At 34.8% G+C, this 27,274-nt stretch overlaps 2 protein-coding genes across 7 annotated transcripts in view; one reads left to right on the forward strand and one right to left on the reverse strand.

Annotated features, from left to right (window-relative positions):
• LOC120426803 (uncharacterized) overlaps nucleotides 1-14,317 on the forward strand; it is a 39,371-nt gene extending 25,054 nt beyond the window's left edge. For all 4 annotated transcript variants that reach the window (XM_039591588.2, XM_052711091.1, XM_052711092.1 and 1 more), the window contains 2 exons: nucleotides 1,283-1,424; nucleotides 9,927-14,317. In XM_039591588.2, coding sequence (XP_039447522.1) covers nucleotides 1,283-1,424; nucleotides 9,927-10,757 — 973 coding nt within the window. In that variant the 3' untranslated portion in view covers nucleotides 10,758-14,317. The remainder of the gene's footprint in view (nucleotides 1-1,282; nucleotides 1,425-9,926) is intronic.
• LOC120426802 (probable beta-hexosaminidase fdl) overlaps nucleotides 1-27,274 on the reverse strand; it is an 86,737-nt gene that overhangs the window by 43,988 nt on the left and 15,475 nt on the right. Inside the window, exons 2-3 of one of the 3 annotated variants that reach the window (XM_039591583.2) lie at nucleotides 15,628-15,936; nucleotides 15,086-15,199 (exon numbers count right to left, since the gene is read on the reverse strand). The exons of 1 other annotated variant lie outside the window; for it this stretch is intronic. The gene's annotated coding sequence lies outside the window, so the exon portion shown is untranslated. The remainder of the gene's footprint in view (nucleotides 1-15,085; nucleotides 15,200-15,627; nucleotides 15,937-27,274) is intronic. One more of the 3 variants, XM_039591582.2, reaches the window with a different exon arrangement.

Below are 27,274 nucleotides of genomic sequence, written 5' to 3' on the forward strand. Positions count from 1 at the left end.
CTAAATAAGGAAAAGAGGCAAAATTCCTAGAATAAAGGAATTTGGTACTATTTTTTTATTTCAGTGTATGGAACTATCTTAAGCAACCATGCGCACCCACGTTTATGTAGGGTAAGTAAAATAATAAGAGGGTGCATGGTTGATTACCATTATTCCATAGCATTTGTAACCAAATTTACAATTTTATTAATTGGCAGGGAATTCAGTAAAATTCTATTTTGTCCGTTTAAGCGTGTTCAGAAAGCTCAAATCTACCATACCTTGACGAAATTGAAGCGTCATCAACTTCAAAAACGTCGAATTATGGGATACAGTAATTTAAATTCAGAAGACATTTTTTTCAGTTATTTCATTTTCAACAATATATCTGCAATATTTTGATAAAAATATAAGCTATTTCGGATAACAAGCAAAGCCTTTTCAAACATTAAACATGCCCCTTCATTTAATTGTCCCTAGTCATGCAACATTCGACATATCCAACGCTCCAAGCTACTACACCTGAATAACTATCACCTTTACCAAAGAACAAAAAAAAACCTAAATAAAGTCACGTTTGTATACCGTTTACGTAACAAAAAGTTTTCGGTGATTGCCCTTCAAAACTCGTCTTCAAAGGACAACAAACTCATTAAGTTTTTAGAAGTTCGGACAAATTTACGGAACGCGCATTTTTTTAATTATTTTATGGCACAATCCCCAGCAAGGCTAGACGTAATCATCATTAGGGTGGTATCGTTGCTGGTGGGGGGGCAAAACTATATAACGTCCAAAGCGGCATCAGATAATTCCACGGAAAATTATCCTCGCGTGTTTGTGCGCGCTTTTTCTCAGGTATGTATGTGGTGGATGAGTCAGGTCCTTTTCGGAGTGGGGCAATGGGCAAATGTTTGAAAAGGGTTTAGTTCGCTGGGTTGAAAAATCAAAGAAAGTTTTTTTTCGGAGGACATCTCGAATGTTTGGTCTACTGTTTATTTTGTACCGTGAGCGGTACAGGTTCTCTTTAAATAATTGAGAGATTAACCTCAAAAAGGCTTCTCTACCCTCGAAGTAACAAACGGTGAGAAATTTCAAGGTTAAGGTTTAGGATCATCGTCGTGCGTGACTTTGATACAAGTGTAGCCAACTTGTAACCGTTAATACATAACTTAAGTTGGTGAAGCTTTGAAATACTCTAAAAATATCAAAATACAGAATGTTCATGAAATTTTTATTTAGGGTTCAATTTAAATAATATGCATACAAATTGATCTAAATTTAGAATTCCCCCCTTCTTCCACAGGGCGATGCTGTCAGTGGTCATCACGGTGGTGTTCTTCGTGTGCTATTGCTGCCACCGGAACATCAAAAAGCAGTCCGGATCGGCCTACCGGCAGCAGTGGCTCGAGCAGGAAGCCAACATGGAAATCTACAGCGTCGAACAGGTGTGTACTTTCAGCGGAAACTAAAAGTATGACTGTCCAATTTGTCGTTTGCTGTAAACCGTTGTAAAACCCTCAATAATTCAAATCTTTTTGAATGATGACGCAGATAGCTTTTCGCGGAGCACAGCTGCTGAACTTTGCTGGATTTCACACTGGTCTTTGTCACCTGTTTGATTGTGAAAAGCCACTGCACAGTTATTATCCGGAGCTTTCTTTCCGAGCACAGAGAAGAGCAAAAGTTGGCTCGAGGTTAATTTTTCATGAACATGAAACCGAATGAAAGAGTTCGCATGTACCTTCACGTACGTACGTAATTTTTACGGCCGCAATTTTCCTTGACATAGAAAAAAAAAGTTCCCCTCAAGGAGGGAAATTTCCATTCTTTTCCATCGCTGCGTACACAAAGAGCGCACCTTCGTGGGGGGGTAGGCGCATTTTTGCGGTGAGTAGGTTTTTTTATTAGCCGAGGAAAGTCAAAAGTTTGAAAATTTATTTGATGAATTTGAAAGATGAAAAAATAAAAAAAAAAGTTTTTTAATAAGAAAAAAAAAGTTTTGAATGTATTAAAATTAAAAATTTCTGATCAACAATTTTGCATCATTGTTTCCATTCCATTGTAATCTATAAACAAAACACAGATAAGTGTGATCCAGCTGCGAAAACAATAAAAAATTGACACTTAAATGGACATATCTTGGGACAGAGTTTCCAGATTTTCAATGTTTTGACCTCGTTTGGGAGGTCTTTCGATAACCTAAACAGCAAAAAATCCGATGGTAAAATCGCATGCAAAATCATGCACATCACCTTTGTGAGCAAAAGCATGTAATATTGTATGTGAAAACGTGTACACAAAAAGCATGTACAAAAAAAAAAAAAAGAATTTTGCATACCCCAAAAATAACAACAATCTGGAGAGAGTCATATCCAGATTACTAAGTCCGCGCCCCAACCATCTCGGCTATCATCGACATTGAACCAGCCGCTTTCACAACCGATAGCCGAGTTGGTTGGAGCGTGGACTTAGTAATCTGGATATGACTCTCTCCAGATTGTTGTTATTTTTGAGGTATGGGTCATTCCATCTGAAGCGGAACAGCATTTGAAAATTATCATCTCCGATTATGCTCAAATTTGTCAGAGCTGTTGAGACTATCAAAACATGCAAAAATCCCGAATTTCATCCAAATCGGACCACCCCCTCCATTTTTGTACCCTCCCAAAAAATCGACTTTTTGACGATTTTTGAGCGAAACCTCTATCTTCAAACGACGATAACTCAGGAACCACACATCTTAGAGGGTCGGTCTTGGACGCAATTTTGAAGAACATCGGACGTAGAATCCATTTCCGTGATCAAAATTTAGATTAAAATATTTTTTCTACCTGTATTGCGCAATTGAAAACTTTAAATGGCCGTATCTCAAAACAGCCCTATTTATTTTTTAAGATGTGTGGTTCCTGAGTTATCGTCGTTTGAAGATAGAGGTTTCGCTCAAAAATCGCCAAAAAGTCGATTTTTTGGGAGGGTACAAAAATAGAGGGGGTGGTCCGATTTGGATGAAATTCGGGATTTTTGCATGTTTTGATAGTCTCAACCGCTCTGCCAAATTTGAGCAGAATCGGAGATGGTAATTTTCAAATTTGCATTTTTCTTGCACACTTCAGGTGGAATGACCCGTATGCAAAATCCTTTTTTTTTTCTTTTGTACATGCTTTTTGTGTACACGTTTTCTCATACAATATTACATGCTTTTGCTCACAAAGGTGATGTGCATGCTTTTGCATGCGATTTTACACAGAAATTTTTTACTGTGTATTCAACCAATGCTTCGGATTTTTCATTCGGATAAAGTTACAAATAAGTGAGATTTGGCTTCAAGAAAGTGCATAACTACCTAAGTACAGTGTTGCCAGATCATCAAACCTTTGGACTTGTTTGGAATGTATTTTGAATAATTATCTGTGTATTGGTGTATTGATCCGGACATAATTTTCATAGAAATAAGTGAGAGCCGAAATCAGAAAAGTCATAACTAGCTACAGTGTTGCCAGATATCTATCAAACGATGCATAAAATGATCCTACTTGATACGATTTCTGGCCACTAATCGAATCTCGTTTTGAGCGTAAACACATTTTTATACATAACTTTTGAACTACTTATCAAAACTTAATGAATTTTAACAGCGACGTATGGGACCGTGAAACCGAGTCAAATGCGACCTTTTTGGATAAAATCGGTTGAACCAGTGCTGAGAAAACTGAGTTACACACCCACACAGGAACATAGACAAACACTTGTTCAGTTTTCGATTCTGAGTCGATAGGTATACCATAAAGGTGGGTCTACGAGGTTTATGGTCTTACCTCAGTGAGGAAGGCAAAACAGTCTCAATTTTGCGCCTACCCTCAATAACAGTTTATCCAAGACTTGCTACACAGAACAAAAAAGTAATGAATGTTGAAAAATGTTGTGCCGGATTTTTTTGTAAATTTATAAATATTTGGAGCATTTATTTTTTCAAGAAAAATTGTACAATTACATCTAAATAAGGGTAATAGAGCAGTTCTCTCAGATTTCCGTATTTCGTTTTTTTGTTGTATTTTTTAATCCGACTGAACCTTTTTTGGTGCCTTTGATATGCCCAAAGAAGCCATTTTGCAACATTAGTTTGTCCATATAATTTTCCATACAAATTTGGCAGCTGTCCATACAAAAATGATTTATGAAAATTCAAAAATCTGTATCTTTTGAAAGAAATTCTTGATCGATTTGATGTCTTCGGCAAGTTGTAGGTATGGATATGGACTACACTGAAAAATAATAATACACGGTAAAAAAAATAAGTGATTTTTTATTTAACTTTTTGTCACTAAAACTTGATTTGCAAAAAACACTATTTTTATTTTATTTTTTTATATTTTTTAGAGGACATCAAATGCCAACTTTTCAGAAATTTTCAGGTTGTGCAAAATCTTTGGCCGAATTATGAATTTTTTTAATAAATACTGATTTTTTCAAAAAATCGAAATATTGGTCGCAAAATTTTTTAACTTCATTTTTCGACGTAAAATCAAATTTGTAATCAAAAAGTATTTTAATGAAATTTTGATAAAGTGCACCGTTTTCAAGTTCAAGCCATTTTTATGTAACTTTTTTAAAAATAGTCGCAGTTTTTAATTTTTTTTAAATTAGTGCACATGTTTGCCCACTTTTGAAAAAAATATTTTTGAAAAGCTGAGAAAAGTCTCTGTATTTTGCTTTTTTGAACTTTGTTGATACGACCCTTAGTTGCTGAGATATTGCCATGCAAGTGTTTAAAAACAGGAAAATTGATGTTTTCTAAGGTTCACCCAAACAACCCATCATTTTCTAACGCCGATATCTCAGCCACTAATGGTCCGATTTACAAAGTTAAAATGTGAAACATTCGTGAAATTTTCAGATCTTTCCGAAAACAATATTTAAAAAAATTCAAATCAAGACTAACATTTCAAAAGGGTCAAACATTCAATGAATGATTAAAAAATACAAAAAAAAATCGAATGACCGAAATCTGAGAGAATTGCCCAAAAGCTTTAGGAAGCATAAAAAATATCTAACTATTTCTGTGTCACTAAAACCGGAAATAAAATGATTCCAAAATTAAAGGTGGACAAAATCAGGTGATGCATTATTTGTGTATAAAACCCAGATTGAAAAAATCTGTTTTCAAACTTTCCGTCCCTTCAACGCATAACCTTTCACCTCAATGAACGCACCAAATTCATTCAGACTTTTCCCCCGCCGCCGCGGTCCCCTAAGTATACCCCTCACGTGACCTCTTGTATGCTTCCATCAGCTTCAGCTTGGTTATCCTACTTACAAATAATAATGTCCCTGCACCTAACGGTGAAGGTTCCCCATACAAAACCCATCAACTCCATCGCGTTTAGTGTGGTCCCATCCCGTTGGAGGTTGTTTCTTTTTTTTTTGCGTCGCGAAATCATAGATAAAAAGATTTGAAAATTTCTCAGGTAGAAGTAATTTTAAATTATTATTATTATTTATTTTTTTTGGGTTTTAAAAATCTTTTTGTATATATTTTTTTTTAATTCAGATTAAATAAATTTAATGTAGGTCAAACGTTGATTTAAATTTTATTAAATTTATGAAACTGTAAAATTAGGTCCACGGCTCCATGGTCCAAGGTCGGAAAATTAATAGCAACCAGAAATGTGAGCAGAACTTTTAGTGTAGGAGGGCACAATGGTAACACCCCCCCAGGGGGAGAATGGCACTGCCAGCCAAAATAAAACACCACCCTCTCCTAACCGTGTCGCTCTGTGGGGTAATGCATAAAATATTCAAAACTCCACCGCTGACGTGTCACGGTGGGAGCCACTTTTTTCCACGAGGAAGGACTTTTTACGGCCGTCACAATGTGACGACAAGACCAGACAGATGGTGATGATGACTGTAAGTGAGAGAAAAAAACAAGAGTAAAAAAATTACACGAGAGGTTTTGCTGTAGGACAAAAAGTTTTCACTGTGTAAAAATGTGTGTTTATTAATTTCGCACACATAAAAACAAACAGTGTCACGAAAGTCCTCGTGCCACATCACCTGAGCATTAATTAACCGTGTGTTTGTGGCGAACTGAAGCTGGGAACGAATTGTTGCACGCGCTAGACGGGTGGTGCTACTTTCTTACGATGCAAATTTATGTGTCATTTAGACATCCACATGCAAATACTGGATGTTTTGAATCAGCTGACAGTTCATCAACCCAAAAAACCTAATCGAACTGCACAGAGCTAAAAATCGATACTCTTCCGATCATTACCCTACAATGTCTATACACATTTTCTGAACTCCATCATGCCGGCCCTCCCCCCTAAATAAAAGCTCATGTAAATGACCCGCCAACTGTCCGTTGACACTATTTAATTCTCCCCAGAAGCATCACTTTTACTCGACCGTACAGTCCAGGTCATAGATCCTCTCCGGACCGGACACAAGCTGCGGATAATTAATATGAATAGCCCTGTTTACGACGATGACGACGACGCCGACGATGGCTAGCGTCAAGAGAAGGATTTAAATTAATTTATGCCCTTTTTTCGAGTTCACCAGCAGCAGCAGCAGCTAATTTGTAACAAATTCACTGCTTTGGCAACAAATGAGAATCTGTATGCCTCAGGGCAATTTTACGCAATTGTTGGAGTAATTTCTCAGAATCATGAAGAAGTTTGATTTCAGCGAAATATTTGCAGTTTTTCGATATTTAAAAATAGTGACCATTCCACAGTGTTCGGAATGGCAAACTAAAGTGGAATAAATTGATGACTCCTTTATTTGACGTCCTAGCCAAATGGTGTCTTCAGAAGAGTTGTTGTTCTTGAAAAGGGATATCTTTTGAAATTATTGACATACAGTGTGACGACCTTCCAGGGTGTCAACCAAAAACTAACTTTGTTGGATGACGTTGTAGGGCTTTGGTGTCTTCGCCAAAGTTGAGATATCTAAAAATAGACACCGATAAACACGGAGATATTTTCAGAAAATGTAGTTGAAAGTGTGTACTTTCAGGTGCATTGTTCGATTTAGCGCCAAAATGCGCAATTTTGTAAACATAGCCACTTTCATGAAATTTTATCCTCTACAACTTTGCCGAAGACACCAAAGCCCTACAACGTCATCCAACAAAGTTAGTTTTTGGTTGACACCCTGGAAAGTCGTCACCCTGTATGTCAATAACTTCTTTGTACTTGAAAAAAAAACTCTTCCGAAGACACCATTTGGCTAGGCCGTCAAATAAAGGAGTTAACAATTTATTTCACTTAACTTATGAAACATTCGTGAAATTTTCCAATCTCTTCGAAAACAATATTATCATTTTTTAAAATCAAGACTAACATTTCAAAAGGACCTACACATTCAATATTACGATCTTTTGAAATATTAGTCTTGATTTAAAAAATTCTAAAATATTGCTCTCGACCGGAAAATTTCACGAATGTTTCATATTTTAACATTGAAAATCGGACCATTAGTTGCTGTGATATCGACATTAGACAATGGTGGGTTGTTTGGGTGAGATTTAGAAAACATCAATTTACCTGTTTTAAAACCTTTGCATGGCAATATCTCAGCAACTAACGGTCGTATCAACATAGTTAAAAAAACAAAATATAGAGAATTTTTTCAGCTTTTCAAAAATAATTTTATTCAAGGGTCAGCAAATATGCGCAATATTTACAAAAAAGTTACCTAAAAATGGCTTTAACTTGAAAGCGGTGCACTTAATGAAGATTTCACTAATGTACTTTTTGATTGCAAATTTAATTTAACATCGAAAAATGAAATTGAAAAAATTTTGCGACCAATATTTCGATTTTATGAAAAAATCAGTATTGATTCAAAAATTCATAACCCGGTCAAAGATTTTTTGCCCATTCTAGAAATTTCTGAAATGTTGGCATTTGATGTCCGCTAAAACATATCAGAAAATGAAAAAAAAAAAAAGTGTTTTTTTGCAATTCAATTTTTAGTGACAAAAAGTTAAATTAAAAATCACTATTTTTTACCGTGTATCATTTTTATCTGTGTAGTCTTTATCCATACCTACAACTTTGCCGAAGACACCAAATCGATCAAAAAAAATTCTTCAAAAGATACAGATTTTTGAATTTTCATGCATCTTTTTTGTATGGACAGCTGCCAAATTTGTAGGGAAAATTATGTGGACAAACAAATGATGCAAAATGGATATTTTGGACAAACCAAAGGCACCAAAAAATTTCAGACGGATTAAAAAATACAAAAATGAAAATTAAAAAAACCATTTCCTAGAGAATTGCTCAAAGGCAAACTAAATACCAAAAAAAAAATCCCTGTCCATTTTGTATGACAAGCCCGAAAAATTGTTTTGAATTGTTTATGGAAATACAGGTGATGCAAAACGGCTTCTTTTGAAATAGGGAGTGCATGGACAAAGTTTCATCCAGATAATAAAAAAAAACCCAAACAAATAATGCGAGATGCTAGAGAATTATTCTTTAGGTGGATAGTTCTCTACAATATGTTTTTTTTGTCGCGATTTTTTTATTTTCTTTTATGATTTGGATGAAACTATGTCAAAAGAAGCAATTTTGCATCACTCGTTTTTCCATACAAGTCTCCATACAATTTTATGGGCTGCTCATACAAAATTTGTATGTAAATTCTGTATCGTGAGGAGAGATTTTCTGATCGATTTGGTGTCTTTGACAAAGTTGTTTGTTACGATTAGGACTTTTTAGAAAAAAAAATTGACACGCGAAATAAAACGGAATTTTTAATTAAGTTTTTATCATTAAAAAAATTAATTCCCAAAATTTATCTTCGAAATTTTTCGAATTGTTTTAGGGGACTAATAATGACAAATTAAAAAAATCCGTGTTTTTTTTTATTTTTTTAATGTCGTGTTTTTTGTAAAATATCGAAAACATGGACAAAAAAGCTATTAAAATTTTTTTAGAAAAAAAATCTAATTTGCATTTGAAAAGCACATTGTCGTATTTTTATTTTAGTAAATTGTACCTTTTTCAAGTTATACCTACTTGTATTTATGAATGCTAGATTAATTTTTCGAAAGGTCCTATATGCATAGGAAAACCATGACTTATAGGTTGTTTTGAAAATATACTCTAGAATTTCGTTCTTTTCTTTTTGAATTTTAACAATACTTTTGGAAGAAAAGAAACTCTGTGAAAAATATCCTTGAAACGCTGACAAATTTCTGCAATTCTCTCTCTGGGACTTCGAAAATCAGAAAATCTGGCAATTAATTTCTGAGATATAGCCTCACAAATAATTCGAATCGATGAGTTCAACTAAACCTTTGCCTGTATCATTGCAATAATCCCGAATCTCGTTATTTTATTGGCATCTCATGGTGTATAACATTATATTGAATTATTTTATTTTCTCAGATTCGTGAAAAAACCACTGATATTTGTTAATATATTTTTTTATTGAAGTGAATTCCTCAAACTGTGCGAAAAATGCACAAGGGATGTTGGTTTGACATGTTTGACATAATATTACACTCTATTTTCCTAGCTTAGTACTAGTAGCTTACATGACGTTGACTTACGAATGGCAGATTTTAACGAAAAAATGTCCAAGGTGCATTTTCCAATATAGTTTGACATTTTTCAGATTTTCCTGCATGTCACAAGGCTTGTCGGCATGCTTCATGCACACTTGCAATTTTAGCATTAAAGTGCAGCGATTTTACAACCTTTTCGTGAGGATTTAAAATGAACAAACATCAGTTGAATTGATAGTCTTTTCATATCAAATCGAGTTATTTCCGACAAATACCTCTGATAATCTTAAATTCAATTCTGAATTCAACAAAATTGTTACAATAACAAATGTCAAGTTCTATCTAAAAGTATGTTTGAGAATATGCTAAATGCAAATTGTATTGATATCAAAAGTTTCTAAATTAAATTTTCATATTTCCACAGTGCTCAGTCCCGGGACTCTCGGACAACTACCTGGACATCAGCACCGGCAACGAGTACCAACCGCTGCCGGCCGTGATGGCCGTGAACCACTGCCACTCGGCGGCCTATCACCACCACCAGCAGCATCCCGCCTCGGGCGGCCCTCCACCCAGTTACGACACCGTGCTGGCCCAGGACAAAATGCATGCCGAGGTGGCCGCCCAGTGGAAGGAACTGGGCCTGAGCTATCCGACAAAGGGCGGGCTGTTGGGCCAAAAGCCGGAACTGCTGGAACCGACGGAATTCACCGACATCCGCGAGGCCATCGACTGTCACAACTGTTGCCAGGTCGGCGGCGCCGGCGGAACCAGTCTGCAGGTGTACTGCCGTAACTGTGGCCAGTTTGTGGACGCGGCCATGGTGACGAGCCACGATGCCAACAACAACGAGAATCGCTGCTCGCCGACGGCGGTTGTTCGCAACCTTGCGGATTGCACTGACCCGAGTCATGATGACAACGGCAATCTGGTTAACCCTGAAACCATTGTGGAACCGTCTGAAGACGCCAACAACAACGAGAACTTGAACGACGGAGCCGGACGTGATGATGAAAACAACAACAACAGTGGAATCCCCTCTGGAGCCATCGAAAATCTTTCAAATCCTACAAATCGCAGTGAGGAAGCAGTGACTCCCGGTGGGAGTTTGGAGTCGGGAAGTTCTGGGGATAGTACGATCCGCAATCTCAACGAGAACGGAATCGTACGGTTGGACATGAGTCGAATCATCGACCAGACAGGTTTGCCCACTTATGAGGCTGCCCTCAAGCTGGAGTCCAGCGGATACGTTTGAGATTAGGTCGAAGTTGTGGGAGAATCGCGGAAAATATAATTGTGATGATGGCCTTTTAGTAGAAACTCGTAAATAAACGTAAGCTACAGTTATTGGAAATACGTATCGATAGGAGGATTGTAATTTCGTTGTGTAGATAGTAGACTAGAGGAATATCGCCGGAAGAACATTGGCCTTTTTACGTTGTGCGTAGAATAGTTAATTCAAGCAAAAGTTTGAGTACAGGAATCAATCTCGATTACAGATTAATTAATATCTATAAGAATATACTTCTAAACAACACCATCCACTGTTACAATTTAGAAAAGGAAATCAGATTAAGATTCTACGCTTTGTAAATGCCTGCTCTATGACCTAAAGAAACAATTTTGCATTGTTGGTTCGTCCATACAAGTTTCCATGCTTATTTGACAGCTGCTATCTTTATATTTCACTAAAAAACTAAAAAATCAAGCAAGGCAATTTTAATTTTCATTTTTTTATAAGTCTTTAAGGAAAAAAAGACAAAAAATGAAACATGGATGCGTAAGGGCAAAAAAATGACACCTATTTAATAGAAAACATTACAATTTAATAAGAACGAAAGTTTTCAAACCTGCACACTTAGATGTTTTGCCGAATTCGATAAATGTTAGCGAATTTTCAACTGCTGAATAGTTCAGTAAAGTGAAAATTACAGAATTCGGTAAAACATACCAAAATTCGGTAAAGAAGCTCATTATTGTTAATCGTGCAACCAATATTCGGGAAAATTTTGTTCATTTTGACAGATGTAGACCGATCTAAACTTTACCGATTTTTCTACTACCGAATTCGGTAAAAAAATCGAAGTGTGTAATTCTACTTCTAAGGAAAATTTTAAAAGTTTGTCAAATTTTGATAATATTACTATCTGAAAGATCAGAAAGTTTAAACAAAGTGTTTTAAATGTTTTTGTAATCCTGAATTTCAATATTGCTGTATTTCGAAGCCATTGCATCGTATAAAAAAGTAGTCAAAGACAAACTTGTTGGAAATTTGACGGGCTTTCCGAAAAATAAAAGAGAAAACACGCCATTTTTTTTGATTTTTTTATTTTTAAGTTCAAAAGTCAAGTTTAAGGTGAGCCCACAATTTTTTTTGTTCAAAATTTTTGTGAGAATAGCCTAAAATACTACAAACGATTAACGAAAAGTATAGGATAGAGCACTGCCCATAATTGAAAATTCGGCTATTATGCCAAATCAAGTATTCCGAGAAAAACGCGTTTTAGTGTTTGTCACAAAATCTCCGTCAAGGCAATTTCCCATAAGAGTGGCATATTAGCCGTTTGGTTTTTCGCATCGGCAGCCAAGTCTAAACACTATTTCAGTGAAATTCGAGTTCCAGAAGATGCGTTGGCACATCCTCTACCACCTGGTGCTAATATCTCGTTTTTGCCAAAAGTGGATATTAGCCGTTTTTTCAATGGTGGGCAGAGCAACTCTCCTAAAATAATACAAAAATCATTTACTAACACTTTTTTTAAAGTGCTCTAAACCTCAAAATTTTCAAAAGCTGAATACGGGAATCGATTCTCTAGACCACTGTCCTAAGTTCAATCCTTGTGTAGTTACAGCGGTTTAAAAAAATAAAAATGTTAAAAAACTAGGTATTTTGTGGTTTTTGGCAATTCCTATATGACAGACTTGATTTTACATTCTCAAAAATATTTTTGCCGGAAAACTCGTCCAATTTCCCATAAGTTTGTCTTTGACTGCTTTTCAGAACAACTCGTTTTTTGATGATTTAAGCTAATTTAGGGGAACAGCATCTAATTCCAGCGTGCCTCTAATGTTGCCAAATCAGAACTTTAACATTCGATTACAGCTCATAAAAAGCGTTTTCAACTGAAATCGAGTGATAAATAGCTCAATAGGAAGTGAGCAAGCAAGATTCTTTAAAAAGTTTTGCAAAATTAGTTGATTAAATAGTGAAAATGAGCAAATTGGATGGAATTAGGAGCGAGTGCTTAACCTGCCAAACATACGAGAATTTCCCCTACTATCAAGGATACTACCATCCACTGAACTATACCGAAAAAATATTCTGTTTTCAGTTATGAGCAATGCAATTAGCTTATATGTATCTGAAAGCCCATATTTTCAATTGAAATGTGGTAAAAGACAAACTTGTGGGAAATTGGACGAGCTTTCCGGAAAAAATATTTTCGAGACTGAAAAATCATGTCTGTTATATAGGAATTGCCAAAAACCATGAAAACCCTAGTTTTTCAACATTTATTTTAAAACCGCTGTTTTAAAACTTCACAAGTATTTTTTTAAAGTATTAAAAATTTTATAATTTAGAGTTTTTGAATAAAAAACTAAAATTATCACAAAATATGGTATTTTCTCGAAAAAACTCTTTTTTTTTTTGAATTCGCAATATGGGTATCAAACGATTCGAAATTTTGCATGTATTTTAACTGATTTAGAGTTTTTTGAATGAAATACTAAAATTTTCTCAAAATACCGTATTTTCTCGAAAATACTCAAATTTTTATAATTCGCAATATGGGATTCAAACGATTTGAAATTTTGCATGTATTTAAACTGTTTAAGAGTTTTTCGAATGAAATACTTAAGTTTTCACAAAATACCGTATTTTCCCGAAAATGCTCAGTTTTTTATAATTTGCAACATAGGTATCAAACGAAGCGAAATTTTACCTGCTTTTTCATTAAAAAAAACTCTAAAACAGTTAAAATACATGCAAAATTTCGAATCGTTTGATACACATATTGCGAATTATTAAAATTTGAGTATTTTGGAGAAAATAAGGTATTTTGTGAAAATTTGAGTATTTCATTCAAAAATCTCTAAAACTGTTAAAATACATGGAAAATTTTGAATCGTTTGATACCCATATTGCGAATTCAAAAATTTGAGTATTTTCGAGCAAATACGGTAATTTGAGAAAATTTAAGTTTTTCAATAAAAAAAACTCTAAAACAGTTTAAATACATGCAAACTACCGAATTGTTTGATACCAATATTGTGAATTTTAAAAATTTGAGTATTTTCGAGAAAATACGCTATTTTGTGAAAATTTTAGTATTTCATTCAAAAAACTCTAAAACAATTAAAATACATGCAAAATTTCGAATCGTTTGATACCCATATTGCGAATTATAAAAATTTAAATATTTTTGAGAAAATACGTTATTGTGCGAAAATGTTAGTATTCACTCTAAAACAGTGCAAAAGAATGCAAAATTTCGAATCGTTTGATACCCATATTGCGAATTACAAAAATTTAAATATTTTTGAGAAAATACGTTATTGTGTGAAAATGTTAGTATTCACTCTAAAACAGTGCAAAAGAATGCAAAATTGCGAATCGTTTGATACCCATATTGCAAATTATAAAAAAATTGGTATTAAAAAAACGGTATTTTGTGATTTATTTTAAAATATTTATACTTTGAAACTTACCATATTATCAAAAAAATATTTACTTAAAGAAAGCTTGAAAATTCAAGATAATTTGGTTGGTTTTAGTCAATTTTAGAAATCTATTAAATATAAGTTATCGTCAATTATCGTCAATAAAATAATCACCGATAGAATTATCGGAATAACGATAGCGATTACGGTAGATTATCGTTATCGTCCCAACGATAACGATAGAATTATCGTTATCGTTATCGAACCTCGATAATTTTATCGTTTACAACCTTGAATGTTACGTAAACAATGCTATAAGATATATAATATAATAAAATAATAATATTATAATATTATATTATAATATTATAAAAAACATCACGGTGTGTTTTCTAAACGAACTTTTCAAAAAAATAGTAATCGTTACTTTCAAAAGTCTAATCTATTTTTAGTTTAGCGACAAAAATGACGGCGAAAACCTGATTTTAGCACTGGACAACGCATTTTTATATTTGATTAATGAATTTTATTTGCAAACCGTTTTTTTCTTTGACTAAAAATCTTTCTCAACATTAAGTTAAGTAGTTTTAGAATTAAAAAATACTTTAATCATCAAATGCTCTTTTTTTCGTATACTGTAATCAAGCTGGAGGCACCTGGCGATTGATTCCTGTACTTAGATTAGGTAATCGTTATCGATAACTCAACACGGCAAAACTAGAACGTGTCACCAAGTGGCACACGGTCATTTAGTAGAGATAACGTTATTGCTTTTATTGTTATATTTTGAAGATGAAATAGAGAAGAAACAAATAAACAAACAGTATTCAACAGAGAACTTTAAAAAATCGCACAAATCTATAATACTAAATTTAACTATCTATAATCTATTGTGTACTCTTAGTCTAACCAGCAACTTACAACATCTGTAAACTTTGCGTCTCTTTTGCTCGAACTTGTTCTCATTCCAGTCAGGTGGATTTAGTTTGAAGAGATTCGAAGCCTTATAACTATCGAACTTTTAACTGTAGTAATCTGTACAAAGTGAAAATGAAACAAACGTATTTGAAAGAAGAGAAAAATCAGGCATTTAATACACCACCAAAATAAACAAAACACAATAACCAAAGTAAATGTTTAGTAACAAAGAATGTTCAACACCAACCAAACCAGCAAATAAAAGTTGTTTTAAATAAAACTAAAACTGAAAAACTCAACACCTCGTTCCTCTCTCATTCATTGCTTTGCCCCCCCAGCCATATTTGCTGCACCGAGGTCAGATCGAGTTGACCCGGAACGAATCGAAAGCGAACAAAAATTCAAAGGGGTTAACTAGCGAAGCGACCTCCACGCTCTTTCTATAACCTAAGGTTAGCACAAACAAGAAAAAAAATCAACAATTTGCTCTCTATCCTAAATCTAGCGTCAAAGCGACATTTTAATGACTTTAAAAACAAACTCACAATTTTCGGTAACACTTGGCACAACCACTGAGAACTTCACTCTGCCCGCGTCCTCTCAACGCTGATGTTCCTGAAGTCGTCGTCGTCGTCGTCGTAATTGCTGGAATCGTTAGTTCCAAGACTTGACTTGTACGGAGGAGAGTTCTTCGAGGTTGACGGGCGGCGAGACAAGTTGATGGAGAGTTTGCTTACTTTTTTTTTTTTGCTTGTTTCAATTTGTCTCATGAAAGAACTGCGGCGAGACTTAACGAACGAACGGTTGGGCTTCAAGGGGGTGACGAGACGAACGTTGAGGGCACCAGGCAGAGGCTGTAATTAAAAGCGTAAATTGATCAATTTCTGCCCGATAGGCCGATATGTGCTAATGGGAGAAGTGGCGCTGGGGAGCGGCCTAAGCGGCCAACGATTACGAGTTGGAATTGGAAGTGATGACTTAATAAATGGGGAGAGAATTGTGTCCGGTTTAAGTTCTGCTTAAAAACCGGTACAAGACTTATAAAAAAACAAATAGAAAATATAAAAGGTGTTTGTTTATAAACTATAAGTATTTCATTACTGAGCAATTCTGTGAGATTTCGGTCATTCGATTTTTTTGTATTTTTTAATCCGACTGAAACTTTTTTGGTGCCTTCGGTATGCCCAAAGAAGCCAAACCAATTTGGCAGCTGTCCATACGATTAAAGCTCCAAAAATACTATTTGGGCTATAAACTTACCAGCAACAGCACCGCCTCGAGTAAGCACGCAAATGTATGCCACTTACTGACCAAAAAGATCACATTTAATGCACTTTTGATTGGTGCGCTGGAAGTGGGGACGCGAAATCGTGATTATTCAGGTTAATTTTTGGTGTGCTTTTGTGTCGCTGTTCGTATCGGATGAGTGATTGTGCTAATCGAATAATAGCATCATTGGTGCGCTGGAAGTGGGGACGCGAAATCGTGATTATTCAGGTTAATTTTTGGTGTGCTTTTGTGTCGCTGTTCGTATCGGATGAGTGATTGTGCTAATCGAATAATAGCATCATTGGTGCGCTGGAAGTGGGGACGCGAAATCGTGATTATTCAGGTTAATTTTTGGTGTGCTTTTGTGTCGCTGTTCGTATCGGATGAGTGATTGTGCTAATCGAATAATAGCATCATTGGTGCGCTGGAAGTGGGGACGCGAAATCGTGATTATGCAGGTTAATTTTTTTGTGTGCTTTTGTGTCGTTGTTCGTATCGGATGAGTGATTGTGCTAATCGAATAATAGCATCATTGGTGCGCTGGAAGTGGGGACGCGAAATCGTGATTATGCAGGTTAATTTTTTTGTGTGCTTTTGTGTCGCTGTTCGTATCGGATGAGTGATTGTGGTAATCGAATAATAGCATCATTGGTGCGCTGGAAGTGGGGACGCGAAGTCGTGATTATGCAGGTTATTTTTTTGTGTGCTTTTGTGTCGCTGTTCGTTAGGGGTGAGTGATTGTGGTGATCGAATAATAGCATGACTTACTGAATTATTTGTGTCTTGAGCGTAATTTTCGTTGAGTAATTGGTGTTTTTTGTGATTTTTTTTGTGATTTTTTTTTTTGAGATCTTAATTAATTGTTTTGTGATTTTCAAAGCCCTTCCTATATCATCGTTGATCGGAAGGCACGGCGTCGGGTAAATTGTGTATAATGTTTTGAATAAGGTTTTATTTTTAATGGCGAAAAAACCATTTCTATATAAGGATCGAAAGACGCACTGACATTTTGGATTAATTAATAGTGGAGTGAAATAATTGTGTGTGAGTGACTTTGTGTGTTAACCAAAAAGACCTTCCCATAGCATCGTTGCTCGGAAGGCTCGCCGACGGGTCTGTTATGAAAGTCCTCCCCATAGCATCGTAGCTCGGGAGGCATCGAAAAGCCAATACCTTATCCTACTAACCCAAAAAAAAAATAATCACGTGATGCTTGAAGGAGATGCTGTGGATTCAACGGTCTCAAGCGGTATCAACAAGTATATAGCGAAAAACTGTGTGCTTGATGAGTCTGCAACTTCAACTATCGGACTAACATTCCTCCCTTTCGTTGAACTGCAGGCTTCTTGGGAGGGCGCCGGTATTGACTAATAAAGTAGGGATCTTCAGAGGTTAAACAGTGAACGGATGGTTGGCTCCCACTGATCATTTTTGATTCATTGTTTAACTTCAGCTGATCTGTCAATAACGGAGTAGCAGCTCATTGGCAGTCAACCATGCTCATGCTCATGCTCATGCTCAAAAAGATCACATTTAATGCACTTTTGATCATAATTTGTATTTTGCGAGACCACTTCTCATCATTTTGTTGGCACACACAGTGACACACACGAGAATCCCTCAAACGCTTAATGAATATCGCCAAAATTAACTTTTCACTTTCGCTTACTTTTTCACGGCGCTTAAGATATGAAATTGCTTCCAACTACCGGCAACATGTTCTTTTGATCATTAGTAAGGCACTCACTTGAAGAATAATCCCGAAAAATGTAATAAATTAGCAAGCGCCATCAAAAAAACAAACGCGCCCAGTCGTTTGACGTTTCAATTTTCACTTTGCATTCCAATCGAAGGCTGAAGAAAACCGAGCGAGAGACGAAGGCAAAAAAGAACAAAGGCTGGCCGTCAACACCACCAGCAGCACAGCCAGCGATGCCAGGAAACTTTCCCTACAAATGCCACTTTTCGTGAGTGTTCGTTTGAACTGTCAGCGCAAATGGCAACACTCGACAGAGTGTTGGAAGAAAAAAGAACTAAGCCGATATTAGAAAAATGGGCGTGGCCCAATGCATTCGCCTCGATTAGAATAACCTTGGAAATTTTTTTTTGTTAAATGCTTGGTAAAGAAATAGAATAACTTTTAGTGAATGTGAAAATAAACCGAAATGTTCACAAAAACTTGCTCTACTCGTTGGTGTACTTGGTTTTAGTAAAATTCAAGGGAGACTCTAGATTATCCAGCATCATTCAAACACGACCGCTTATTAGGATTAAAATGGGTAGATTTCCCCTATGTATTTATTAATCAATACTGTTTTTTTTTTTCAAAAATTGAAATAATAGTCGCAAAAATTTTCAACATTATGTTTTGATGTAAAATTTAATTTGCAATCAAAATGTTCTTTAGTGATATTTTGATCAAGTGCACCGTTTTCAAGTTATAGCCATTTTTAGGTAATATTTTTAAAAAAGTCGCAGTTATCAATTTATTTAAATTAGTGTCCATGTTTGCCCACTTTTGAAAAAATATTTTTGAAAAGCTAAGAAAATTCTTTATATCTTGGGTGAGTTTTCAAAAACCCGTAAGAGCCACCGCGACCTCCGACACTAAAAATCATTTTTCTCCAAATTGTAACAAAATTCAATTCATTTAAAGTGCGGGGCACTTGAAAGACGTGTAGATGAACAATCTTAAACATGTTTTAAGTTGTGTTTTCGTAAATAGGTCGAATACCGAGAAAAAAAAGACTTTGTTTACGGCTTTTTGAAAACTAATCCGAGATATTTTGCTTTTTTTGCTGCGATCAACATATCGATTTTTTGAAAAAATCAGTATTGATTCAAAAACTCATAACTCAGTAAAAGATTTTTGCACATTTTGGAAATGTCTGAAAAGTTGACATTTGATGTTCCCAAATACATATCAGAAAATAAAAAAAAAACTAAAAAATAGGGTTTTTTTTAGCAAATCAAGTTTTCGTAACAAAAAGTGAAATTAAAAATCTCCAAATTCTTACTTATGATTATACTTCTATTATACACTTCCAATTGCTCAAAAATGAACTTCGTTGCAATACACAGCTGAAATGAACTCAAAAACTCTGTAATGTACTCAAAACTAACACATTGTAATTTGATTATTCACCAATAAAACTGAATTGAATTGAATTTAGAAAATTCTCCAATTTTTTTTTGCGAAGCCACCAAATCGATCAAAAAATACTTCAAAAGATATTCTTTGAAAAAAAAAATCAAGCTCGATTTATAAGTTTGTTTTTTTTGACAGTGAAATCAATCCAATTTTCTCTTAATTTTTCGAAGAAATAATTTCAAGGTGTGTTTTCTTCCAAAAATTATTTAAAGACTCTAAAAACTACTAAGCTGCTTAAAATTTTTAAATCTTGGCAACACTCGACAGAGTGTTGGAAGAAAAAAGAACTAAGCCGATATTAGAAAAATGGGCGTGGCCCAATGCATTCGCCTCGATTAGAATAACCTTGGAAATTTTTTTTGTTAAATGCTTGGTAAAGAAATAGAATAACTTTTAGTGAATGTGAAAATAAACAGAAATGTTCACAAAAACTTGCTCTACTCGTTGGTGTACTTGGTTTTAGTAAAATTCAAGGGAGACTCTAGATTATCCAGCATCATTCAAACACGACCGCTTATTAGGATTAAAATGGGTAGATTTCCCCTATGTATTTATTAATCAATACTGTTTTTTTTTTTCAAAAATTGAAATAATAGTCGCAAAAATTTTCAACATTATGTTTTGATGTAAAATTTAATTTGCAATCAAAATGTTCTTTAGTGATATTTTGATCAAGTGCACCGTTTTCAAGTTATAGCCATTTTTAGGTAATATTTTTAAAAAAGTCGCAGTTATCAATTTATTTAAATTAGTGCCCATGTTTGCCCACTTTTGAAAAAATATTTTTGAAAAGCTAAGAAAATTCTTTATATCTTGGGTGAGTTTTCAAAAACCCGTAAGAGCCACCGCGACCTCCGACACTAAAAATCATTTTTCTCCAAATTGTAACAAAATTCAATTCATTTAAAGTGCGGGGCACTTGAAAGACGTGTAGATGAACAATCTTAAACATGTTTTAAGTTGTGTTTTCGTAAATAGGTCGAATACCGAGAAAAAAAAGACTTTGTTTACCATTGGCTCTTACGGCTTTTTGAAAACTAATCCGAGATATTTTGCTTTTTTTGCTGCGATCAACATATCGATTTTTTGAAAAAATCAGTATTGATTCAAAAACTCATAACTCAGTAAAAGATTTTTGCACATTTTGGAAATGTCTGAAAAGTTGACATTTGATGTTCCCAAATACATATCAGAAAATAAAAAAAAAAACTAAAAAATAGGGTTTTTTTTAGCAAATCAAGTTTTCGTAACAAAAAGTGAAATTAAAAATCTCCAAATTCTTACTTATGATTATACTTCTATTATACACTTCCAATTGCTCAAAAATGAACTTCGTTGCAATACACAGCTGAAATGAACTCAAAAACTCTGTAATGTACTCAAAACTAACACATTGTAATTTGATTATTCACCAATAAAACTGAATTGAATTGAATTTAGAAAATTCTCCAATTTTTTTTGCGAAGCCACCAAATCGATCAAAAAATACTTCAAAAGATATTCTTTGAAAAAAAATCAAGCTCGATTTATAAGTTTGTTTTTTTTTGACAGTGAAATCAACCCAATTTTCTCTTAATTTTTCGAAGAAATAATTTCAAGGTGTGTTTTCTTCCAAAAATTATTTAAAGACTCTAAAAACTACTAAGCTGCTTAAAATTTTTAAATCTTGATAAGATTCATTTTATTAAAAAATCTTTAAGGCCGTTGCAAATATTTTTCAAAGTTGATGATTGCAAAACAACTGGGTAGGTATATGATGCATTTTAAAACACTTTTTTCATTCAAATGTTGACACCGTTGCATGTAAATGCATGTAAATGACTTTGCTCAGAGTCGAGGGACATAAACTTCAAAAAATATTTGCAACGGCCTAAATGTATATTAAAATACGATAAAATAATCTCAATTTTAATGTCTTTATAACAGCATACAATTCAGCCAGATCTTCTTGATATTTAATAAAATATAAATGAAAGAGATTTTATATCAAAATTATCAACATATAGTCCTTTTAAATTTGACAATTCTATTGAAGGTTTGCGACCCTAGTTTCAAAACACGGAAAAAGTTGGGAGAAAGATTGTTAAAAATTTACAAAAAAAGTGATATGTTTTAGCATTAGCATTTGGAGGACGCCCCACCATGGTGCATCGGAAGGCTCCACAACGCTTATCCCACTGTTTGGTGTGGTTGTATTAGACCCTCATCCGGAACAATAATCCAACACGGGAGATACCATGTCTTCATCTTTTTGATGAGTGTGTAATACTACCCAGGGCATAAGGGGGTCCTGGCCGGGTCCAAGCTATCCTCAGGAATGGGAAGGATCGTTAGTAAACACCTATCTAATGTGCGCAAGGATCCCTACGTCACCTTAGTGGTATAGATGTTTGTAGGGAGGTTTTGGACTCAATGTTAGTAGGAGAGGTAGGATACACCTCGAAAGGCGTTGTGGGTTGGTTGCACTAGCGTGTCCAGATCCTCAAGGAAGGTGGGGCAACAATATGAGCGTTTTGAAAATTTCGTCGTTTATGGACACCCCCTTGGCAATTTTAGAACAAATTTCTGAGGATGGTGGGGCAACTGCCCCATGTTGCCCCACCCTGGGCACGCTAGTGGTTGGTTGTATCAGTATTCCTAATTCCAGTCTAGGCTTACCAAGTCGCCACGGCCTAGTGGTTAGCATTTTTGCTTACCAATCCAAAGGACGGGGGTTCGAACCCCGCCTCCAGAGACTTTGATTTTTCATTCATATTCAGCATTTCAAGTATTTCTGTGTCCTTAACTTTCTACAAAAAAAGTGATATTTTTTGAACCATTTTCAAGTGATTTTAATAACATTCCTCGGAGAGGAAGCCAAAAAGTGGGGAAATTCACAGCAAACTAGTTGCATTTTGGTTAACAAAAACTTTAAATAAAATTTGTATCAGCCTTATGATACAAAATAAACCATTTCGTTTTTAAAACTATAGTAAATTCCCAAATGATTTATTTTTAAAAAAAAGCTTGAAAACTAATCAAAAACACGTGAACATCTTTACTGCCCACCATTGAAAAAACGGCTAATATCCACTTTTGGCAAAAACGAGATATTAGCACCAGGTGGTAGATGATGTTCCAACGCATCTTCTGGAACTTGAATTTCACTGAAATAGTGTTTAGATTTGGCTGCCGATGCGAAAAACCAAACGGCTAATATGCCACTCTTATGGGAAATTGCCTTGACAGAGATTTTGTGACAAACACTAAAACGCGTTTTTCTCGGAATACTTGATTTGGCATAATAGCCGAATTTTCAATTATGGGCAGTTTAGGTGTGTTAGTTTCTAAATCTGTGTTTTAAAAAAATCATTTAAATATAAATTTCTGCAATTAATTTGTAAATATTCGTCCTTTTTTTCCTTTTTTATTCGCTGATTAAACTTAAAAGTAAGCTAGCTCTAAATTTTTCATTATTTAATTTTGTTTTCAAAGCAAGATACTTCACACAAATTTAATTTAGATTTTGAAAGAACGAAAGTTGACCCAACGATTGTTGCATTTCGTCGTTGTCGTGCTATCTTGTCGCACGTGCATTTCGTGCCAAATTGAGTTAAGAACGCCATTTTGTGCAACTCACAATGCCTTACCATTTGACTTTCACAGACCCAAAAAATCGATTTCAATGTTAAGATTTTTTGTTTGCAAAAATTGTACATGCAGTGTGTAATATTAAGTGTTTATTTTGACGAAAGTGATGTGCATGCTTTTCCATGCGATTTTACCATCGGATTTTTTGCTGTGTGTAGTGTAGTAGTGTCTTGTAGTGCTATTTTGACACACCCTGAAAATGACCCTGAAAGTGCGACAACTGGCCAAAGGGATTTCAGGTCAGAACGCGTTTGACACACGTACATGCCCGACTACCTTAAACTAAATTTCGGGACAATATAAAGAAAGGTCAACCAAACAAAACGTGCTTGTTATTGTTTACATTGCGTGCTCTGGCTTTTGTTTATTCAAGGTCAAACATTAAAACGCTTTTTTTTCTCGGAACGTCAAAAAGCAACGTACAACAAGATAGCACGACAACGTCGATTTGTTAACTGTGTAATAAAGGTCATTTCAATTTTCAGCACAAACTCAAAACAATCATGGCATTTTGTGACAATCTATTATTACTTCGTCATAAAAGCACAATACCGTTCTGTGATTGCTTGCCCAAACAACCCACCCGACATGCCGACAAATACTGTCACCGTGAGTGGATACATAAATAAACAATTTGTAGTGCAAACAAGCGCCGGTTCCGGTGCCCAAACAGATCCATTTGCCAACAACAGTCAGTCAAATTGTTGGTTTTCACTTTACCTGGCGTTTTTTTTATTTGCATTCTCACAAAACCCACAACCTTATCAGCTCGAAAGCAAAGCGGCAGGTAATTCCCACCCCATTATAAACCGATAACAAACTGAAGCAATTTGGCAATTGACCAAAAATGAGCGTATCAATTTTGGGGTTCACAACGAAAAACCCCTCCGTGAAAAATCCACATTTTAAGTTGCAGGTAATTCGAATTTAAACGCTCAGGCGTGGCTAATTCAAATGCGCGCACCATTGATATAAACCGGTTCATCAAAAAGCCGGGGCTCTCTGTTTGCGGTTTCATTCACAAGTTAGAGCAGCTACGTAGGCTTATTGTTGCTTTGCGCACCGGCCGGATGATTTCCATGCTGTACTATAGAGTGGCTGCACCTGGCATTAGATTAGTTGAACAGTCGTAGAATTGTTGGCGAACACTTGAGTGTCCAGAAAAACATAGATGCTCATTGTGAAAAATAACTTGAAAATTGAGTGTTTATCACTTGAGCAGGTTTTTGTTGATCTATCTCTGAAAAAATTAATTATATTTTCAAACAATCTCAAGCACTTCACTAAATTAAAACCCCATCTGTCGTGGGTCTCGTGGCGCAGGGGTAGCGGCTTCGGCTGCCGATCCCGATGATGCTATGAGACGCGGGTTCGATTCCCGCCTTATCCACTGAGCTTCTATCGGATGGTGAAGTAAAACGTCGGTCCCGGTTTCTCCTGTCTCGTCAGAGGCGCTGGAGCAGAAATCCCACGTTAGAGGAAGGCCATGCCCCGGGGGGCGTAGTGCCAATAGTTTCGTTTTTCATCTGTCGCAAGATTAAATGTGTATAAGAAATTACAAGCATAGTTTCCAATAATTTTAAATTTAAGTATATTTTAAAAGGCAAAAATATCTAAAAAATGCCTCTTGATGTCTCAAGCCATCAAAATAAAACATTTAGGCAAAAATGCAAAATTCATTCGGTTTGGTGTTCAGGGTGGCCACTCAAGTCAGAAAATTAGAAGAATCAGAAATGTTAGCATTTTTCACTCATTTAACGGAAAAAGCCCACAAAGGTCCCATAAGCTGCGGGTTTGGCCCAACTGTGCAAAAATAGCAAAAAAAATGGATCAAAAGACCTTAGAGCAATTCCAGCTCAAATCAGGAATTTTTCTGATACTGATTCTGATACTTTTGTACCCGACCCTCTCCGATTTCAATGAAACTTTGTAGACATGTTATCCTAGGCCTATAAAACCCATTTTTGTGCATATGGAGCAAATAGTACTCGAGAATAACATTTGAGAAGGGCGTAAGGTATTTAAATATTTTTGTATTCTGTAATTTAAAAATTACTGTATCTCAAAGCCGTTGCGTCGTATCAAAAAGTGGTCAAAGACAAACTTGTAGGAAATTGGACGGGCTTTCTGAAAAAAATACACTGAAACAATAATACACGCCACATCTATGAGATTTTTTGATTTTTAAGTCTAAAACTTTAATTTGAAGGTGATGTCACGATTTTTTTTCGTTCAAAATTTTTGAGGAAATAGCCTAAAATGTTACTAAAAGACTGACGAAAAATGTCTCTCCTAAAAAAATACAAAAATCATTTACTAAAACTGTTTTTTTGAAAAGTGGTCTAAACGTCAAAATTTTTAAAAACCGGTAGTGGGAATCGATTCTCCAGACAATTTTACATAAAAGTCTCCATATTGACCACTGTCCTATGTCCAATCCTTGGGAAGATACAGCGGTTTTAAAAATAATTTTTTTGAAAAAACGGGATTTTTGGTGGTTTTTGACAATTTCTATATGACAGACTTGGTTTTCAGTCTCGTAAATATTTTTAACGGGAAGCTCGTCCAATTTCCCATAAGTTTGCCTTTGACAGCATGTCAATTGGATGTAAGGACTTACAGATATAAGCTTAATTACATTGCTTATAACTGAAAATAGAATATTTTTTTCAGTGTGGTAGAAACCAGGATAGTAAATTTGATTACGTAAATATAAAAACGATATAAATCAAAAAGCTGTCAAAGGCAAACTTATGGAAAATTGGACGAGCTTTCCGGTAAAAATATTTACGAGACTGAAAACCCAAGTCTGTCATATAGAAAATGCCAAAAACCACCAAAAATCCAGTTTTTCAACATTTTTATTTTTAAAACCGCTGTATCTTCCCAAGGATTGGACATAGGACAATGGTCAATATGGAGACTTTTATGTAAAATTATCTGGGGAATCGATTCCCACTACCGGTTTTTAAACATTTTGACGTTTAGACCACTTTTAAAAAAAACAGTTTTAGTAAATGATTTTTGTATTTTTTTAGGAGAGACATACCATCCTGCATTTTTCGTCAGTCTTTTGGTAACATCTTAGGGTATTTCCTCAAAAATTTTGAGCGAAAAAAAAATCGTGACATCACCTTCAAATTTAACTATTAAACTTAAAAATTGAAAATGACATAAAAGTCGCGTGTATTTTTGTTTCAGTGTATTTTTATCAGAAAGCCCGTCCAATTTCCTACAAGTTTGTTTTTGACCACTTTTTGATACGATGCAACGGCTTCGAGATACAGTAATTTTTAAATTGCAAAATACTAAAATATTTAAATACCTTACGCCCTTCTCAAATGTTATTCTCGAGTACTATTGGCTCCATATACACAAAAATGACTTAAACATGTCTACAAAGTTTCATTGAAATTGGAGAGGGTCGGGTACAAAAGTACCAGAAAAAATCCTGATTTGAGCTGGAATTGCTCCTTAACAAAAACAAGGAAAAAAACAGTTCTTTTAAATTAAAAGGTTAAAATTACACATTTTTTTCTGACATAAAAGATGTACACCTTTCCAGATGTAATATCTCCATGATTTTTTTTTTCTGTGTATGCCTATGTCAAAAGAAGCCTACAAAATGTATTGTCTGATCAATTTGAAGCTGAAAAAACTCAAATTTTTGTTTGTTTTTTTTTTGCCTAAAAGTGTAATTCTCAACACACGAAATAAAAAAACGTATTTCAAAATCTTAGATTTTTTTCTTGTTTTATGGGACAAAAAAGAACATCTAATGTGCTAAAATTAAAGATGGTGCAAAATCAGCTACCTGAGCTACACAATTTTGAAAAAAAAACTTTCGAACTAAATTTAAAAAATATTCAATGTTGGAAAATAAAAGTTTTGAGAAATTGACTGTTCTTTTACACAGAAAAAAAATGATGGTGATATTCATCAGGGAATGGTGACAAATTCTGTGTCAAAAAAATTATGAATTTCTGCGGTTAAAATGATGAATTTTCATCAGGTTCACATTTTTTTATGTAATATTTCTTTAAAAAAAGAGGTAATATTCAACCTACCAAATTTTCAACATTCCTAAATTAAACTTTTTTTTCTGTGCACAGAAAAAAAAGTTGAATTTTGGAATGGTGAAA

Source organism: Culex pipiens, chromosome 3 (assembly GCF_016801865.2).
Source record: "Culex pipiens pallens isolate TS chromosome 3, TS_CPP_V2, whole genome shotgun sequence".
Classification (NCBI taxonomy): domain Eukaryota; kingdom Metazoa; phylum Arthropoda; class Insecta; order Diptera; family Culicidae; genus Culex; species Culex pipiens.